Source organism: Eublepharis macularius, chromosome 5 (genome assembly GCF_028583425.1).
Source record: "Eublepharis macularius isolate TG4126 chromosome 5, MPM_Emac_v1.0, whole genome shotgun sequence".
Taxonomy (NCBI): domain Eukaryota; kingdom Metazoa; phylum Chordata; class Lepidosauria; order Squamata; family Eublepharidae; genus Eublepharis; species Eublepharis macularius.
In genome coordinates this window covers 131,242,207-131,262,991 of record NC_072794.1, presented here as the reverse complement: position 1 = coordinate 131,262,991, position 20,785 = coordinate 131,242,207, and the positions used below count along the sequence as shown (strand labels likewise).

Sequence of the window (20,785 nt, the reverse complement as noted above, 5' to 3'; positions counted from 1 at the left end):
ATTGATGAACAGCACCTCAGTCTTGTCTGGATTGAGCTTCAATTTATTAGCTGTCATCCATCCTATTGCCTTCTCTATGCACCAATCTAGGACTTCCACAGACTCACCTGACTTAGCTTTTAAGGAGAAATAGAGCAGGGTGGATGACCTATCTCAGTGGTTTCATGTAGATATTAAAATGCATGGGGAACAAGATAGAATCATGACTTACCCCATAAGATCAATGCCGCAGGGCCAAGCAGCAGTCCCCCAGCAACACCCTCTGGAATTGGTTTGTCAAATAAGAGCAAAACCACCAAAGCATAATACTCCCTACTCCCAGCCCAACCAGTGGAGCCTTTCCAGAAGGATACCAGGGCCAATGATATCAAAAGCCCCTTAGAGGTTCAGGAGGATCAACAGGGACACACTCCCCTGGCAAATGTCAACAGTCAGGGCGACCAAGGCTGTTTCCCTCCCAAAGTCAGGCCTGAATCCAGATTGAAATGGGTCTAGATAATCCATCTTCTCCAAGACTGCCTGAAGCTGCATAACCACCACCTGCTTAAGCATCTTACCCAAGAATGGGATATTAGCGACTGGGTTGTAGCTAGACATGGGCACGAACTGCATTATGAACCAAAAAAACCCACGAACCGCCCAATCTTCCGTTCGCGATCCAGCAGTTTGTGAGCATCCATGGCCAACGAACCAGTGTTTGTTAGAGGCACGGTTCAGTGCATTCTTTCACGGTTCATGAAGCCAGACAGTCAGGCACCATCAATCAATTCCCTTGGAAATGGAGCCGGGGGAATGCCTGAACTCTGTCTTCACTCCTTCTGTCACCCTGGAAACCCGAATGGAAGCCCAGCTTACCTTGATCGGCAGGTCTTCCTTCCAACCATGAAGCTGCAAAGTGGTTACAACCTGGGAGAAGACACCCGGGGAAGGGAGGGGGAGGGGTGTTCTGTAGACATGGGCACTCCAATCTCATCCCTGCAAACCCTGATAGGCAGTTCTGATGGCCAACCACAGACCTCCTGTGTTGCTCAATGGGACCTCAGCTTATAAAAAGCAGTGGGCTCCCAGGCTGGGTTTCACTTTCAGCGAGCAGTGGAGTGTGACAGAGCTGTTGCTTGCTACTTGCTAGCCTTTGGGGAGAAAGACAGAGAGAGTTTAATTGGAGCTTGGATCCCTATTGCAATCTTGACCAAACTTCGGTAATGGCTGGAGGAGAGCTTGTTAAACACTCCCTGGGAATATGGGCTCTCTAATTCCAACAGGGGCTGTTCGGACGCCCACGAACCACGAACCTTGACCCAGTTCGGAAACGGGAAAAGTTCGTTGTGGTTCGCTGGTTCGAGTTTGTTGTTGGCACCGAACCACGAACTGCCAGTTTGTTAAATTTTTTCGGTTCATGCCTATGTCTAGTAGTAGCTGTTTAGGTCATTTCAGTCTAGGGATACCTTCTTCAGGAGGGGTCTTGTCTCCCTTAACCTTCAATATCTATTGATAGGAAGCCTGGTTTGGGTTTGTTGTTGGCACCGAACCACGAACCGCCAGTTTGTTAAATTTTTTCGGTTCATGCCTATGCCTAGTAGTAGCTATTTAGGTCATTTCAGTCTAGGGATACCTTCTTCAGGAGGGGTCTTGTCTCCCTTAACCTTCAATATCTATTGAGGAAGACTGTTCCACTGAGGGACCACTCTAAGTGTCAGGAAGTTCTTCCTAATGTTTAGCCAAAAACTCTTGTGATTTAATTTCAATCCATTTGTTCTGGCCCAACTTTCTGGAGCAGCAGAAAACAACTCCGCACTGTCCTATATATGACAGCCCTTCAAGTACTTGAAGATGATTATCATATCACCTCTCAGTTGTCTCCTCTCCAGGCTAAACATACCCAGCTCCTTCAACATTTCCTCATAGGACTTAGTATCCAGACCCCTCACCATCTTCATTACCCTCCTCTGGACATGTTCCAGCTTGTCTATATCCTTCTTAAGTTGTGTAGCCCAAAACTGAACCCAATACTCTAGGTGAGGTCTAACCAGTAGAGCAATACCATCACTTTGCGTGACCTGGACACTATACTTCTGTTGATACAGCCCCAAATTGCATTTGCCTATTTAGCTACCACATCATTCATGTTCAGCGCATGGTCTACTTAGACCCCTAGATCCTTTTTTACATACTACTACCAAGACAAGTCTCCCGCATCCAATAAGCATGCATTTGATTTTTCCTACCTAAATGCAGAATTTTACATTTATCTCTATTGAAATTCATTTTATTTGTTTTAGCCCAGTTTTCCAGCCTGTCAGGATCATCCTGTGTCCTATCTCTACTCCTCCCAATTTACTATCATCTGCAAATTTAATAAGCATTCCCTCCATTCCTTCATCCAAATCCTGTAGCCCCATTTATTCCAGCATGAGCATTTGTGAGTTAGAGATCGTTTCTTCAAATGCTCATGCACTCATAAAAACTCATGCTGGAATACATGTTGTTAATCTTTAAGGTGCTGCAGGATTTCTTTTTATTTTGCACCCAAGACTAATATGGCTATATGTGATTGCTTTGCTGCATATATGGTTTTATATATGCATACGATGTTGTGCTTTTCTGTTCAGATACTATATGCAAAGCGGGGGCTACGCATAAGGAGGAGACTGACTCGCACCAACGTCAAGGAGAAAGTAAAGGAGACAAAGATAATCCTATCAAAGATCCGCTTTCTAGCTAAAGAGGTACTTATGACAAGCACAGGCCAGGGCTGGCAACTCATATCATAATGACTCCGTTGGGAACCCTTGGTTGGGGCAACTGGAAAATGAAGCATTGCACCATAGAGCATGAGATTATATGGTTCTAGCACAGAATCTGATAATTCCCACAGGAAAATATCAGTGTTCATTTAGAAAACATAAAGGATCTCTAGTCCTTATGATGGTAGAGAAAAATGCTAAAACATTTTATCACTTCCAGCTGATGCTAAAATCAGAGGCGATCTGGATGGTGCTTGAGATGCAGGAGGTGAGATGACTAAAAGTGTGGTACCATGTCCTTGTGCCAGCATTTGTTGCCCTCTAATATCCCATAATTCCTATCCTTCACATCCATTCTCTCAGGCCCTGACAAAAAGTTCCAACATTTTAAACTCCTGTGTCCTCATTTCCCACAAATACGCACACATAGTATATGCACAATAAGTATTTGTTTGCTTATTTCAGTCATTCGAAGCCCTCTGCTTTTTGTCTCTCTCTCTCTCTCAACTGTGGTCTTATTTGGTTTTCTGATTTTTTCCAGCCTCAGTGTTCTATCCCAGATGTTTTGATCTGGATGTTTAGCAACAACAAGCGGGTAGCATATACAAGAATCCCTGCCCAGAATGTCCTCTACTCGGTGGTAGAAGAGGAGAAAGGCAAGGATTGTGCCAAGATCCAAACTGTCTTTTTAAAGGTTGGTATTATTTTTTGCTACGTAGTACTCTCCCTCCCTCTCTCTTCAGCTCAGACATAATGTGAAACCATAGTTTATTTTAACTAAGGTTAGTTACGAAAACAGGAATTGGCTTGCAGAATCCTGGTTTGCTTTATAGATACCGGTTTCATCATCTTCACTGTTTCCCCTGCAGAATTTTGGGTGACATCTAGCCTGAGTTGTAGCAAGGGTGGCTTAAGCCGGGTTTAAGTCAGGAGGTCCATGTTCCTATATTGTGTAAAAGTATAGTTAAGTCCAACTGTAGTTAATAAACCAACTTCAGTTCATGGTTTCGGATTCTGGCTTGATGTAGCCTAACAAAATAGGATTGGCAAAGTGGCCTGCATTTGGCTAATTATGCCAACTATAATTAGTTTACTCAAACCATGGTTTCATGTGACATCTAAACTGAATGAATGTGCAGGAGCAGAGTGAAGAATTTCTGTCACAGCTTTAATACAATTGCAATCAATACATTTAAGCTCTTGTGAATATTTGTTTCTGTCTTAGGATGGAACTACATTTTACTTCAGCAGACATGAACCTGAATTTGCCTATGCATTCCAAATGTGAGGCTGAGGGCATTTTAAAGGGAAAATCAATGGGCAGGGGGTGGGGCTACATACATAATCTTTCCCATATATGCTAATTCTTTCCTTTCAGTTCCTCCTAACTCTTCTGCCCCCATTCAGATTTCTTTCTGGTCTTGGAACCTGTCTGGAGAAATAAAAAATAAAAATTGGTGGTGGGGAAGTGGCATTTCCATGGAAGAACTGGTTGGTGGGGGAAGGAAGGGTAAAGCATTCCCTCCTACCTACTCATCCTCCCTTACAGTTAACATTATGATTTTGGGAACCCTGGACTGGATTCTGAAATTTCCTCCTTTTCCCAAGGCATTCAGACTCTTGATACCACTTTTATAGATCAGAATTCATATGAAATGGATCTTGCTGTACTACTGTTGTTGCCTGTATTCCAAATAAAAATGGCTAAATCTGCCTGAGTAGACACAAACTAAAAATGCTGTTTTGGCCTTTTAAAGGTTCCAGGGTCTCGCACTGGAGAGATCTTTGCGAAACTAGAAATCTACATGTGGCTTGGGGTAACTAAATATGTGAAGAATAGCACTGCAGAGCTACCTGAGGAATTCAAACCCATTTATGAAAAGGCCCAGCCTTATACAAGTATTCCAGCATACATCCCACCGAGTCAGCTCAACAGAGATGGTAAGGATGTGTGTATTGCTCCTTACTGAATCCCAGTATGCTGAGACTTCCAGAAATAAGATATCTTACCTTCAGACAAACATGAACTGGAGAGTTTTAGTGTCCCTCTAGGTCTGTATATCAATAAAGTCAAATAATTCCCTGGTTCTTCTTCCCAGAGTGCCTTCTATCCTGCTAGTCCAGTATTGGATGAACTTTTCTAGAATTCCAGGCTATTCTGGAATTAAGGAATGGATCTGTCATAAATAATATAATCATGTTCAAAATAACTAAGGTCTTGATACCTGTGAGAATGAATGTTTGGAGTCTGACTGTGTATGCAGAGGGGGTCTTCTGGCCATATCTGTAGGGGTATAAAATTGGGGAAGCAGTGCTCAAGCCCTCAGTGGGATTTCCTGTTGAAAAGGCAATGCCCCTGGGCTACTTCAGGGGGGTATCGGGGCTCCCTCCAGGATTTCCCAGTAGGTGCAATGCCCCCCTCCTTGGCTGCCAGATGGCATGAAGCTGCTCAGGCTGTCAAGTTCAGCTAGACCTGTTTGTCTTTGTACCAACATACATGTTCCTAGGAGATACCACAGGGCTGGTTTCATTTGTTTTTGTAAAGATAAGAGGGGGAGGGGACTGTCAGTGGATAATTTATTGTGTGGAGAAACAATAAACAGAGCCTCAGGGGTGAGATTTACACAATTGGTGATCCATTGAGCAATTGGAAAGCCAGAAGCAGGTATTTCCTGTAGCCTGCAACACACAAACTCTGATATAAGCAATGGATCAAGAGAATTATGGTTTGCCTTTGCAGAGGGGGTGGTAATAATTGCAGTATTACTGTATCCTTGTGGGCCCTGCCTTAGACAAAGAAATGGTCCCATCTCCATTTCATCTTTAGCTATTGTTTGGGGAAATGAGGAAAACTGGTTCCCCAAACGTCACAAGTAGAGATGGGCACGAACCGGGAAAATTCTGAACTGTGCAGTTTGTGCTTCGTTGCATTTCACAAACCGTGAACCACGAACTTGCCCCAGTTCACGAACCAGTTTGTTTGGTTCGTGAAAACGTCACTTCTGGGTCAGCAGAAGGTCTGCAGAGAGCCCCCCCCCTGTTGCCTAGGAAACTGATTGATTGCTGTCAGGCTGTCTGCAATGATGAACCAAAATATGAACCAAACAAACCAGGCTAAAATTCGTCATGGTTCATGAGAAATGAGCTCCCACAAATCACTGGTTCGTGAACCATGAACTGTCCCAGTTCGTGATGAACTTTGGTTCGTATTTTGGTTCATGCCCACCTCTAGTCACAATGTTTTTCTACCACCTAGGCCCTCCTTTAAATAAATAAATATTTCCATCTCTGTTTTATATTTAGTTGGGTGTGTTTGGAGGAGGTGGGTGCAAAAGTCTATTGCCTAAATATTGGAAATTGCATGAGGGGGTTGAGCCAAGGTTTGTGGTTTAAATGGTGGAAGTTAAGTTGATTTTGTTATCCTGAATAGAGATGGGCATGAACAGGGAAAACCCCCGAACATGATGTTCGTTGTTCATTGCCATCCACTAATAGGGACTCACGAACAACCACGAACATGACCGTGTTCACGAATATGTTCATGGTTGGCTGTTCATGGGGGCCAGCAGGCTCTCCTCCAGCCATCATCCAAGTTTGGTCAAGATCCCTACTGCACCACTCCCAGAAACCTGACATGAGCAGGCACCAGGAAAGGTACCAATAATAAATAATAGCTTGGCCCCAGAGCCTGTCAGCAGCCCTGGAACCTGAGGGTGGGTAGATCCCTAACACACCACTCCCAGAAACCCTACCTAAGCAGGCAGCAGGAAAGGTACCAATAATAAAAAATAGCTTGGCTCCAGAGCCTGGCAGCAGCCCTGGAACATGAAGGGGTAGATCCATATCCCACCACACACAAAGAAAATTCAAGCTCCAGTGCACTCTCCCTGTCTCTCTATCAAAATGCCAACTGCAGCTGTCTCTCCCTCTCCACTGTTTGCAAAGACTAGCCAGAGCTGGGAGACCCCCTCCCCCATGGTCTTTGCTCTCTTGTAACATATTTGGAGCTCCACACTTGGAAGAAAGACCTGTCTATCAAGCTAATTTAGGCTTAGATTGGGGTTTCCAGGGCAACAGCAGGAGTTCAGACAGTTCAGACAATCCCTACCTAAGTTGCCAAGGGAATTGATTGCAGGTGCCAGACTGTCTGGCTTGACGAACAGCAACCAACGAGGCTTGCAACGACCAGCTGTTTGTTTAGAATGGGGCTTCACGAACAGCTTGTTCTCGAACAGCAGATTGGGCTGTTCGTGGCTTTTTTTGTTCGTATTGCTGTTCGTGACCATCTCTAATTCTGAACCACCTACTTTAGAGAAAAGGGAACAGATGAAATTGGAATATTTCTGTCTTTAGCAATGTGTGGTGTGTGTGAGGGATGGGTTGTAGAGGTTTGTGGCTCAAATGGTGGAAGTTAACTTGATTTTGTTATCCTGGAAGATGCTTTAGATAAAAAGGAATGGTGGAGATGGGGATATTTCTGTCTTTAACCTTTTTTGGGGAGGTGGAGGGGAAGATATGAAAGTGGTTCCTCAAATTTGGAAATGAAGGTAATTCTTCTGTTCTTATCCCTACTTCAAACAAATGCTCCCATATTTTTAGGCCAGGGTATCTGAGAGGCCAGCATTTACTGTGTGTTCTGAGATTCCTGTGGAGATTCAAACTATCCAGCATGTGACCAGTGCAGTTCTTAGAGTTTTGGACTAAGTTTAGGGAGACTAGAGTTCAAATCTCCACTTAGCTGTGAAGCTCCGTATGTGACCTGAAGCCACTCATACCTTCTCATCCTAACCTAACTCATAGTTGTAAGTAAGAGTGACGGGGAGGAATTATTTCCTTTCATACAGAAATTAAATATTTAATGTAATTGTTACATTGAAGGCATTCATGACATTTTTCCTCTCATCTTAACAGACTCCTCTTTCTTTGATTGAGATTCAAACTATTACAACCACTAAAGAAAGATTTGTAATAAAAAAGCATAAATAGGTGCTAAAATTTGTGCTGCTAATACCACTGGTGAACGTTCCATTGTCAGCTCCACTGTGTTTACTGCAAAAATATAAATAAATATAAATATTTATAGATGTAAGTGTTAATAGAATAGAATAGAATAGAATAGAATAGAATAGAATAGAATAGAATAGAATAGAATAGAATAGAATAGAATACTAAGAATGGGCATGTGGCAGGTTCAACCCTTTGCCACTCCCCAACCCCAGCTGGGAAATTGAGGAGCCTGTGCCCATATTTAACTGAGCCCTGGAATTGTTTGTTTGATGATTCTGTATACTTTTAACCTGCTTTTCTTCTCAGGATCTCTATTTTAGCCTCACTACAACCCTTGGTAGATTATACTGAGAGAGGGTACCTTGCCAAAATTTACCCAGCAAGTTTCATGGTAAGCAGGAATTTGAACCTAGCTCTCCATGGTCCTTGTCCAACCACTACACCACACTGGCTCTAGTGTGCAAGGTTTCCTATTTCCCAATATCAGATGCTCAGGCAGGGTCTTTGGACAGCTGAAGAAATAGTCTAAACAGATGAGACGAGACTCTGTTAGATCTTTGATTGGATCTTCTCAGTATTTTTGAAAATTAAATTACAGCTGTACACAGCTCTGATTCAGGTTGAGGCTGGGTGGGGAAGAGAGTGAAGGCTTAACCCTATCTCCCCTGCATGGTTTTGCAAATTGAAACCAGGTTCCCTATGTATTAGACCTTTAAAGTGCTAACAACAACACGAAGAGTCCCGTTTCAGTTCTGTGAAACAATTAAGGTGGTTGAAGGATTTTAAGTAGAAGTATTTTTTTAAAGTACATTTTTAGAATTTTGCACACATGCTACATTAGTTCTTAATAATAATTGCTGCTAGAAATCTGTGCATATCATACACACACTGTTATCTCGTGGTTTGACTAATTACATTGATCGACCTGTCTCACACTTTTTTAGACTTCAGTTACTTTCAGTTGCGAGCCCATTTGTATCAGGCCCGAGGGATTCTCCCAGCTGATGAAAATGGGCTTTCTGATCCATTTGCAAGAGTGGTGTTTTCGACTCAGTGCCAGACTACAAGCGTAAGTACATCTTGCATGGAATAATCAATAAGCAATTTGGGATGTCCTTCTAAAATGCCAGCCTTCACATATATAATTATATTGAATCCTAAGCCTGCCTCTTTTCTTCATTTATCCTCTTTTTTAAGAAAAATCACTTCCGCCTTCCCACCTGCATTTCCACCTGATGGAATACATATGGGTACCCATATCACCATCCTTAGAGGAAGAAAATCAGCTGGGTCTTTGGGTGATTTTAGTGGGGAAACTATCAGAGAAAGATAGATAAGCAAACCCTCCTTCTGCCTTGATTTTAAAGTTAGAGGACACATGCATGTGATTTTGTGTTACATTGCTTTGGCTCTTAGCAGTTTAAACAATCATGCTAACACTGATCTCTGTTCCTTCAGATCTTGGAGGAGACATTAAGCCCAATGTGGAATGAATTGCTTCTATTTGACCAGCTTATTATTGATGGAAAGAAAGAGGACTTGAAGACAGAGACTCCAATTGCTGTTATCAATATATTTGACCACAATAAATTTGTAAGTTAGCAGATTTGTGTAGCTACAATTGCCTCTTCTTCATACTGGAATGGTTCTTCAGGTACCCACACTAGTGACAGCTTTATTTTCCCACAAGAGCAATTCTTAAATAATTTGGGAAACACCAGCAAGTCGAAGGAATTTTGTAGGTGAGTCACCTGCCTACCTGTAGCAGGTGTGAAGGGCAAGAGTACAGAGACTTCCTGGGAACAGAACCAACACGAGTCTCAAACAAAACCATTATGCTGAAAGCTGATTTTCTGTACATGGCAGTAATTCTAAATTGCAGGAACTAATTGCGGATTTATTTATCTAATTTCCTCATCTATCATATTAGAATCAGGGTGATAACAAAAATTATGACTAGCAACCCAGGAAGATGACACTTAAAATTAGCCCTCTCTTCATGAGTTATTCTTTACACCATAGAACACGTACTTTGCATGCAGAAAGTCCCAGCCAGGTTCAATTCCCAGCATCTCCCATTAAAACAAAAAAGTAGTATCTAATATGACCTTTACCTGAGACCGTGGAGAGCTGTGGCCAGAGTAAACAATACTGGCTTTGATAGCCCAATGGTCTGACTCAGTAGAAGGCAGTTTCATATGTTCAGTGAGCAGCTATTTAATTTTGTGAACATCTATTATCTGTCCTTTTCTTTTTACTGTAGGACATGCTTCACATTATACCAACATTACCTGCAACAAACACATGAACTGTAGGAGTTATACATTTTTGTGCAGAGCCTTTGCTTGACCTTTTTTAAAACTAGAATTTAAAAATTATGTATGTTAAATTTAAAAAGTAAAAAGGAATACTTAGGGTCTCTTAATATTGACAAGGTAATATGGAGATAACTAATCTGTTTTGTGACCCTGAACACTGCACTGCTGTTTAGAAGCATAATCACACCAGTGTCCCAACATTTTTTGTGGGATTTCCAGCATAGTGTGATGTAGCAACTAGAGTGCTGGATTAGGACTGGAGAGACTTGGGTTCAAAAAGACAACTGCTGTAGCATAGTAGTAAACAGTTGGGTCGCTAATCAGCACTCTGCTGGTTTGAATCCCACCACTGCCATGAGCTCAGCAGGTGGCCTTGGGTAAGCCACTCCTCTCAGCCCCAGCTCCCCAGCTGTATTGTGGAAATAATAACAACACTGACTTTATTCACTGCTCTGAGTGGGGCACTAATCTGTCTAGAAGAGCGGTATATAAGTGCAGTTATTATTAAATCCCCGCTTGGCTGAAAACCTACTGGGTGACCTTGGGCTAGTCACTTTCTCTTGGCCTAACCTAACTTACAATGTTGTTGTGAAGATAAAACTGAGGAGGATAGAACCATATATGCAACTTTAAGCTTCTTAGAAGAAGGGTAGGAAAAAAGTGATAGATAACTTTGGTGGTCTATTGGAAATTGTCTAGTTCTTTGAACTGCAGTCTGTCTTTACCCACTCCTCCTGACCAGTCCAGGAATCCAAGACATGTATGCATTCATTACTTCCATGCAATATATTTTTCTGAAAAAAATATTTCCGAAAAGGTTGTTAAAGTTATAATTAAAAATGTCAAAATATTATGTGTGTCTTGATTCTGGTGTTATTAAGACAATACTGTATGGCTATTAAAATATTGTTCTCTGCATACATTTCTTCTTTCCATCTGGTTGTACTTTTGGTTAAGTCAAGTATGTCTGTATTAGAGCTTCCTTTGTTTTGACACAAAAACAGGATACTTTCAAGATCAGTATGCTAATGTGCAGAAAATCCTACATTATGGGTTGATGGAGCAAGCTAAAGCATAGATGGGCAGGGAACAATGTGGACCGAAGACCCAGGCAGGCATGCATTTGGTCTAATATGCATTATGTGAACATTCCTCAGAACACTCCATTTGAGTGTATCTTCAGAGACTTGATGAAAATCGGCAAAAGTTGCCTTCCCCTCCTCCACAAATAGAAAAGCCATTCCATTGAAAGCGCTGCTGTTGCTGTGCTGAGAAATGGCCCTATCAGATCCAAGCCTTCTTATCTTCCTTGTGTGATGAAAGTCGGAGAGAGCACAATGGGCAGACAAAGCAATGGTGGGGCTGGACTTGACTAGCATTAGGTGTCCAGTTTTGCAAATACTTGGTATTAGGGCTTCAAAGTGCCTAGGCAAAATTGTGGGATGACAGAGGGCCAAGCTACAAGTGACGAATGATCAAGTGGAGCGCAAGTGAATGGTAAATGAACAGGGAGGAATACACGTGAGTCTCTTCACTTGCCAGGCAAGTGTCATTCGTCACTTGTAGCTTGGCCCAGAGACAGATGTCTAGCAGTACTCATCAGGATACTGCAGGGGACAGGAGTTGCTCAAGTCTGTGTAAAATGTCTACTGATGACTTTTTTTGTTAGTTTGTTAGTTTCTAATTTTTTTTTCATTGAATGGTTGTTCCCTCTTCTCCCTAGGGCTCCCCAGAATTCCTTGGCCGAGCTTTTGCTGCTCCCCTGGTAAAGTTGGTAGATGAGCCCTACAGCAAACCTGCTCTCCAGTTTTTTGATATTTATAAAGGACATCGAGCAGCTGGGGAATTAATTGCTGTCTTTGAACTGATTGAACTGGATTATAGTGGCTACTTGGAGGTAAACAGAATCTGGACCCAGTGCCATAACATGACACAGAAGGGGTGTGGCTGCTTGAATGGGCTATGGCCCATTTGCTTCAGAGTAGGCTTGCTGGGTGCTAGATGTGCCATAAATGACCTGCATTAATGACATCTATGTTTGTCTGTAGTAGAAGAGTAAGATTTGGGTCCAGTAACACCTTAAAAACCAACTAGATTTCCAGAGTATGAACTTTCCAGAGTCAGAACTCCCTTTGTCAGAGCTCTGACTTCCGAAAGCTCATACCATGGAAATCTAGTTCATTTTTAAGGTGCCACTGGATCTGGAACTTTTTGTCATGTTCCACTGGTGGAGGTTGCATTTAGAGCTCATTTGCGCTGCATTGTTGAGCAGGGCTGGGCTTTGAAGGAGAACTTTGATCAGGACTTGTATTGAACCAAGACTTAGATCTCAATTTTTACAATGCCCAAGTTCAGGCCCAGTAACACGTGAAGTAATAAAATAAAGAAACAAGCAGGTACTGGGTAACCTTCCCTTATTTCTGAATAATTGCAGCCAGTTCCCCTACAGCTGGTATTATGGGAAAGTGTTTCAGGATCAAAAGGTGCAAATTCCAGGTGGATGAGATTTGACACCTTTCTTTTTAGATATTAAGCATGGGTTATGATTGATATTCATAACTAAAGCGACTGTGTGAGAGGATATTTCTGCTTGACTGTGGAGCAACCTATTATATATCTATGTGACTTGACTCTTCTCTGTTGCTCAGCCATCAGTGCCTCATGATGTTGAGCCCAAGGAGCCAGAATACCTCGGGGATCCTCGTTCTGGGCGATTCATTATTCCCGAGGGAGTCCGACCAATTCTTAAGGAGTTTCGCATAGAGGTAAATTGATTCCTGCTTTCGTAAGAGTTTTTAGCTAATATTTTCTTTTAATGTATGAGTTGTTTGTATTACAAGTAGATTGATATCTGAGGGGATGCAGACTCGTTACTGGGCATTAATATTGGCTTTGGTCAACTTCCTCATGCATAAATCATTGTAAATGGGTTGTAAGATCTAAAGCAAAATCTATCTATCTATCTATCTATCTATCTATCTATCTATCTATCTATCTATCTATCTATCTATCTATCTATCTATCTATCTATCTATCTATCTATCTATCTATCTATCTATCTATCTATCTATCTATCTATCTATCTATCTATCTATCTATCTATCTATCGTCTGCATTTCTTGCTCAAGGCAGATTACATAGTGTAAGATTAGTACAGTCAAGGACATTTCCACAAACAATGTCACAGGATTTTACAAAGATATAGCATTAGCAAGGATCCAATACAAAGTTGAAGAATTGCTGAAACAGAACATAATAAATGTCCACATCTGCTTCTGATGGTACTCATGCAGCAAGATAGGCATGCCATCTGTGGTGAAATGACACCTTATCCCACTGATAAGCCAGTTTGGTGTAGTGAATAAGAGCAGCGGGACTCTAATCTGGAGAGCCGGGCTTGATTCCCCATTCCTCCGCTTGAAGCCAGCTGGGTGACCATGGGTTAGTAACAGCTTCCTGGAGCTCTCTCAGTCCTACCCACTTCACAGGGTGTTTGTTGTAGGGATAATAATAACATACTTTGTAAACCACTCTGAGTGGGTGTTAAGTTGCCTTGAAGAGCAGTATATAAATCTAATGTTGTTATTAAATTTTGTGTAATGACAAATTTGGAAGACAAAATGTTTAACTTGCATTTTATTAATGCTTGTGGGCTATTTTACTAGCTTTCTCAGTTGTATAAAGATGGGAATTCAGAGAACCTACGGCACCTATTATTACAATGGTAGGTCAGTCTATGGACATGAAATTGATGATTTTAAAAGATGAAATCAAAACTAGGAGGGGGGGAAGGTGGGAGGAGGAGTGACTCCACAGTAATGAACATCCAATCATCAAAAAGTGGGTTGGAGGTGGGTAGGAATGGGTGGGACAAACAAAATGATGCACGAGGAAAAAAATTGACTTAAAATAGGCTTCCAGAAAAAGATCTGGGTAAAACTGGTCTTAAAAGAACCAAAAAAAACCTGGAAAAACAAAAAAAAACCCTCAAAGCGAAAATTAAAGGCAAAAAAAAAATGCATGCAGAACTCAGGGGATTAATCTAAGCAGTTTGGGACCAGAACTGACAGAGAAAACCCGAGTGGAAAACCCTCTTGTTCTGAAACAGAATCATTGACACACTGTAGATTATTGCACAGTGATTTAGGTGCAAACAAGAGAGGCCGAAGGTGAGCATCTCTACATCATATTTGCATCTCTGTGTCTCTTTGTGCTTGAAGCAGCCAATTATTTTGCCGTCCATTTCTTAGATCTTGTTTTGGGGCTTGAGAGACTTGAAGCGTGTGAACTTGTTTGAAGTTGACCAGCCACAGGTGATCATTGAATGTGCTGGAAAGAAAGTGGAATCAGAAGTGATAACATCATTCAAAGAGAACCCAAATTTTACTGAACTTGTCAAATTTGTCGATGTGGTGAGTACAAACTAGAGAAGGGACAAATTTCAAAGATTGGACAACATTATTGGTGGCTTTCCCCTTATATGCTTAGCAGAACTGACTGAAACAAAGGATAGAGCTGGTCAGCAGAAACATGCTTTGCTGTCACTGACGGTCTCTCTAGATGTGCAGGTTTTCAAAGAATTTCAGGTTTCCACAGCCATACAGCAGTTTAAAAGTAAATGGTTTTTTTCCTATCACTGGCCGAAAGTACTGAATGGGCAGCACAACCCTGAGGCCCACTGTGCCACCGGCGTGCCTGTGTACCTGTGACGCCGCTCATCCGCTCCCTAAAGACTTTCATGGGAGAGCTACATAGGTGGCTGAGCCCAGCAAGAGTGCATGCCCTGCCATTCCCCTGACAACCCTGCCCCCATGACAGGAGTGTGAGTGACAAGCAAAGGCGCAGCCAGTGCATGGCTTGTGATCCCCGCTGTTCATCGACATCTCCTTTCCCCCCCACCAGAGAGCAGGCAGTTGGGGACCCAATACTCCTGTGGTCACGGCACCCTCATGGAGGCATGCAGATTTGGGGAGCTGACTGGCTGAGCGGCAGGCAGGGCATGTGGCTACCTTGGCGGTGCAGCCTGTAGTGAGGGGGACATGCAGCAACTGCCCCACCACAGGGGAAGGGCTTGCCATGGGGGCTGTCGTGGGGCAGCCTGACCACACCCCTCCCCCATGGCTGTGGACTGCAGAGTGAACCCACATTACTGATTTCACCAGTCCTGCACCCATGGGCCCCTGGCACTGCTGAGTGTGCCGAGCAATGAGAACCTATGGACTACACCATTGTTTCTTGTGATGTAACTTTCCATCAATGCTGGCGGTGTTCCCATGCCGGAACGGCTTAGGGAGCCAACTAACTCGCACCCCATTCCCTATCCCACCCCTCAGCCTGTGTGTGCAGGGAATTAGGGCCTGGTTATGCTTGCACCTAGCCACCCTGGCTGGGTGCTGGCGAGGGACCCAGGTGGAGCAGCGCCAGGCTACTGTGCCAGCCTAGGGGAAGTTCCACAAGTGTAAGTCCAGGATATGCTGGTGTAACTCCTAGTTTGCTTCCAGAGCACTTCCCCCTGCTCCTGGACTGTGCTGTAAGTGCCTTAAGAGAACGATCTGCAACCATTGCATAATTCAGAATGACTGAGAAAGTTTAGAGGAGAGGTGTGAGCTTCCACGATTGTACATGTAAAAGGTCTCATGATGGAATAGGTCAGAGTCCCCAATGTTGTGCCTGTGGGGCCATGGCACCCTCTGACGCTTTTCTTGTGCTCACTGAGTGTTTTTAGAATGTAGGATCAGGGCAGACTTTTGCCCAGCAAGTCTTCTGATTGGTCACTGGAGATCTGATTGGGTTTGTAGATTAAAATAATATTGTTTCAGCAGCAGCTACCGCCACAGTGTGGATTTTATTCTCTCCCACTCCTTTCCTAGTGTATTTCTAAAATTACCCCTCTTCTTCCCTGTACCTGGGCTGCCTCTGTGTGGCTGGTTTTATCTCCTGCAGCAGCCATTTTATGGTTGCACCAACCACCCTGTGTCAAAATTCCAAAGGTAGTCACGGGCTCAAAAAGGGTTTGGGACCTGGAATAGGCCATTGTCTTTAAAAGCTTAATTTCTAGGTAATGTCTAAAATGCTAGTCTTCTCCAATCTAATTTGTGACTCTTTATTGGCCTCTTTCACAGGAGCTCCCAGAGCAGGTATATTTGCACCCACCCCTCAGTATTTTTGTTGTGGAGAAGAGGGCTTTTGGACGCATGGTTATGGTGGGAACCCACATAGTTTCACATATTATGAAATTTGCTCCTAAAGAGCCAGATGAGTTTGAAGAGGAGACAGACAACCCACCCAAAAGTGAGTTTTTAAAATCTAAAACATTTTAGCATGCCTTTGGATGAAGTGGGACAATCTGCCTGTCATGATGGTAGAAGCATTCCATTCATCAACAGCAGGATGTGCAACCCTGCACCTAATATTGGACTCAGCTACGCCACTGTCAATTGCTATATCCAGGGCTTTTTTTCTGAGAAAAGAGGTGGTGGAACTCAGTGGGTTGCCCTTGCAGAAAATGGTCACATGGCTGGTGGCCCCGCCTCCTGATCTCCAGACAAAGGGGAGTTTAGATTGCCCTCCGCACCGCTCAGTGGCGTGGAGGGCAATCTAAACCCCCCTCTGTCTGGAGATCAGGGGGTCGGGCCACCAGCCATGTGACCATTTTCAAGAGGTTCCGGAACTCCGTTCCACCGTGTTCCAGCTGAAAAAAAGCCCTGGCTATATCCAACTTCTTGTCACAGTTTTGTCAAAAATCACTAGAGTTGCAAAATGTCAGTGAGAGCTATACAGAAAATATTAAGACAAGTTACATCCAGAGATCACATTTTGAAAGAAACAATGGCTTGGATCCAACAGAGCACTTCTGCAGATGCATTTCCACATGCAGAGCATAATTCCCCCCCTACCTCTGCAGGTCAGAATGCTCTCTGAAATGCTTCTCTGTGGGATCCCCTTAGGGGAAGGTGAGAAAATCACGCTCTGAAGGCAGAAACATTCCAGCGGATCTGAGCCAATGTATTGTAATACAAACATTTAAGGTAAGAAGGTTGTATGGGCAATCTGAACACTGATATTTCTTGAATTTCAAGTATTACTGTCAGAGCCATTGGCTTGAAGGATAATAGATGTGATGTGAACTTATAGAAATTAAAGAATTTGGGATTGGGCCAGGCCAGTAAATGTATCTCAGTACAACATTCTTTACCAGCTAATTAAAAGAATGTTATATGTGGTTGACAAAACTGCTTAATGAAGGAGAAAGTGTACATCAAACACGGACATACTATCCTGGTATACATCATTTATATTGTTCTGTTTCAGTGCGGAAAGCCTCAGCTCGACCGAACGTCTCTCAAACAATGCTGAACCTTGGTGCAGCAGCTGGGCAGACAGTAATAAATATCGGTGCAGCTGCTGGTGACCTAGGTAGCAGAGCAAACCCCCTTAAGCTTGTAAAAGTAAGTATAAGGAAAATCCAAATGTACACTAAGTATGCTATTAGAGAAGAAATCTGGGCTGTTTTCACACTGCTTACCACCAGCCATGGAACATCGCGCCAAGCTCCTGGAACAACAGCATCTTCCTAGTGCGTTCTCGCGCGAAATTGCGCCAGGAAGACGCTGTCGTTCTGGGAGTTTGGCGCGATGGTCCGTGGCTGGTAAGCAGTGTGAAAACAGCCCTGCTTATTTGAAGTTTATTCTACAGAAATTCATTTCCCACAAAGCGGAATCATCCAGAACTTAATATGCTTTATGATGGGTAAACTTTTCTGAGTGTAAAGGAGGAGAAATAATGTAGAAAAAGTGGATTTAAACAAATGGACAACTAAGGCACATCTTCATAGATTGAAGGATGGTTCCAAAGAAGGTTGGAAATCTCATATCCTTTACACCAGGACTCTCTTGTAAGCTTTCTTAGGGCAAATGGGGAAATCTGGTGTGGGGAGGGGGCAACACTGATTAAGGAATTTCTTCACATTTCCTATACTTGTTAATCTTTCAGATCATCATTTTATTTTATATACATCATTTATAGTCTGTCTTTCTCACTGAGACTCAAGGCGGATTACTCAGTGTGAGTCAGTACAATCAATGTCAGCAAACATTTCAACAAACATGAATGAGTGATGTGTATAATAATTCTGTACACTTAGTGATGATTAGGGTTGCTAGGTCCCTTTACCCTCCCAGTGGGAGGGGGGTCGACCTGGCTCTTACCTCCTTCTTGCATTCTTTAGTCTTTACTCATGTGAACGCAGTGACAGCACTTCTGGCAACGGCACTTCTGATGAGATGGGCCCAGCTGTGTGGTGGGGAACCTACAGGGACTTTTGGGGGGGTACTTCACTTTCCCCTGTATCCCCTTCCCCATATCATTTCCTCTTTCCCTCCTCTTGGCAGCCTCCATATGGTCACCTTTTCCTATGTCTCTCCTACAAACTGTCAGCTTGTGGCTAGATAAGGCTCTTCCTACAGGTTCCCTTTCAAAAGCAAACAGGAGTCCATTGATTGAACAAGGAAACTTTACTGCAGAAAAGGTCCATTATAGTCCACTGTCCTGAATAGGAGACTCAGGATGGTACACAGTCATTGTTACCAATGAAGGGCAAAGCATGAGGTACAAAGTAACAATACCCATCTGGATTTGCCTCCCCCCACAGTTCTCAAAACAACATCTCTCAGTCCTGGGAAGCTGCTCTCCTTCAAGGCCAATGCTTGGTGGAACGGTGTTAGACAAAACAGTCGCCTCCGGTGGGAATGCTGCCTGGGAACTGGTGCACCTGGGAAGAAAGCACTTAAATACTAGAAGCATTAGAAAATGGAGTCAGTACAGTTTAGATATACACTGGACCTGACATTCTGCCCCCCTTAAAACAGATCCCCCCCTGGTTTATATGGGTAGCGAGTATGAAAAGCTTTGGTTAATCTAGGAGCATGAACATGTACAGAGTTCACCCACTCATCGTACCCAGAATCAAAGTCCTTCCATCTAATGAGGTAAAAAAGCTGATTTCGTTTAAGTTTAGAGTCCAAAATTTGTTGCACCTCATAGTGTATTTGGTCGTCAATCAAAGTTGGAATGGGTGGAGCTTTGATGTGCCACTTGTCATCGGTAGGAGCCCTTTTTAAAAGACTGACATGGAACGTATCGTGTACGTGGCGTAAGTTCTTGGGCAAAGTTACAGCAACAGTCACTTTATTTATTATCTTGCGCACAGGGAAAGGTCCCAGGAATTTCAGAGCGAGTTTGCGGCTTGTCTGAGCTAGTTTCAGGTTCTTTGTGGAAATATACACATGATCTCCAGGTTGTAAATCCCATTCGGCCACACGATGGCGATCTGTGTATTTTTTGTAATCCAGTTTGGCTTTTTCAAGATGTTTCTTAATAAGAGTCCATTGTTGCGCCGCCTCCCCCCACCACGAAGATACATCTGGCAAATTAGAGGAATGGAGAGGGGGAGCGTCCAACGGGAAGGGATTGAAGTGAGCTCCATAAACAATTTTGAAAGGGGCCTCTCCGGTTGAAGCGTGTACACTGTTGTTATAAGAGAATTCGGCCAGAGGGAGAAGGTCTACCCAATTATCTTGTTGGAAATTAATGTAGCAACGAAGAAACTGTTCTAGTATCTGGTTTGTTTTTTCGGATTGTCCGTCGGTTTGTGGGTGGTGGCTTGAGCTGATGCCTTGCTCAATATTCAACATTCTCAAAAGCTCCCGCCAGAAGTTGGCAACGAACTGTCCGCCGCGATCCGAAATCACCTTGGACGGAAAAGAATGTAATTTTACGATGTGTTTTAAAAATAAATCTGCTAGTTTTCGAGCGGTGGGTATAGCAGTACAGGGAATAAAATGAGCTTGTTTGGAGAACAGATCTACCACGACTAAAATGCAATTATGTCCTTTCGAAATAGGTAGATCAGTGATAAAGTCCATAGATATTATTTCCCAAGGTCTGTTGGGTGTTTCCAATGGTTGCAGGAGACCCGGAGGTTTTCCTTTTCTGGTTTTGGCGCTGAGGCAAACGGGGCAGGAACTAACATATTGGGAAATGTCTTTGCGCATGCCCGGCCACCAGAACTGCCTTTGGATTAGATGCAATGTTTTCAGATACCCATAATGACCAGCAGTGGGAGCATCATGACAGCGCTGCAAAACCTCCAGCCGGAGGCTGTCTGGGACATAAAACTTGCTCCCAGCTAGCCAATCCCCCTGTGGGGATTGGACCAGTTTGTTTCGCGGAGCCTTATCCCCCTCCTTTTCCACCTCAGTTTTAAGTTTCGATTTCCACTCCTGGTTGGCCGGGAGGGGCTGTTTGGCTCGACTGCGAGTAGTCACCACGCCCCCAAGTTGCGTAGGCGAGAAGACCGTGTCGACAGTCTCCTCCCGTTTGCTCCTGTGTTGGGGCATGCGCGATAGGGCGTCCGCCAAAAAGTTAGTCTTGCCCGGGAGATAATTTAAAGTGAAGTTGAATTTGGAAAAGAATTCCGCCCATCGCAATTGCTTGGCATTCAGTCTGCGTGGGCTTCGGAGGGCCTCCAGATTTTTATGATCTGTCCAAACCTCGAAGGGGTATCGCGCCCCCTCCAGCCAATGTCTCCAATTAGTAAGGGCTGCTTTTACTGCAAAAGCCTCCTTCTCCCACACATTCCAATTCCTTTCCGCCTCCGAAAATTTTTTAGACAAGAACGCACAAGGCCGCAACTTTCCATCCTCCCCCTTCTGCAGT

The 20,785-nt window shown here is 43.4% G+C and overlaps 1 protein-coding gene across 1 annotated transcript in view; it reads left to right on the top strand.

Moving 5' to 3' along the window:
* Positions 1–20,785, top strand: part of LOC129330521 (fer-1-like protein 4) — a 97,885-nt gene that overhangs the window by 37,564 nt on the left and 39,536 nt on the right. Inside the window, exons 21-30 of the mRNA XM_054980580.1 lie at positions 2,610–2,726; positions 3,286–3,438; positions 4,502–4,685; positions 8,696–8,820; positions 9,210–9,344; positions 11,793–11,966; positions 12,718–12,834; positions 14,320–14,481; positions 16,192–16,360; positions 17,381–17,517. Of these exons, the coding sequence (XP_054836555.1) occupies positions 2,610–2,726; positions 3,286–3,438; positions 4,502–4,685; positions 8,696–8,820; positions 9,210–9,344; positions 11,793–11,966; positions 12,718–12,834; positions 14,320–14,481; positions 16,192–16,360; positions 17,381–17,517 (1,473 nt within the window). The remainder of the gene's footprint in view (positions 1–2,609; positions 2,727–3,285; positions 3,439–4,501; positions 4,686–8,695; positions 8,821–9,209; positions 9,345–11,792; positions 11,967–12,717; positions 12,835–14,319; positions 14,482–16,191; positions 16,361–17,380; positions 17,518–20,785) is intronic.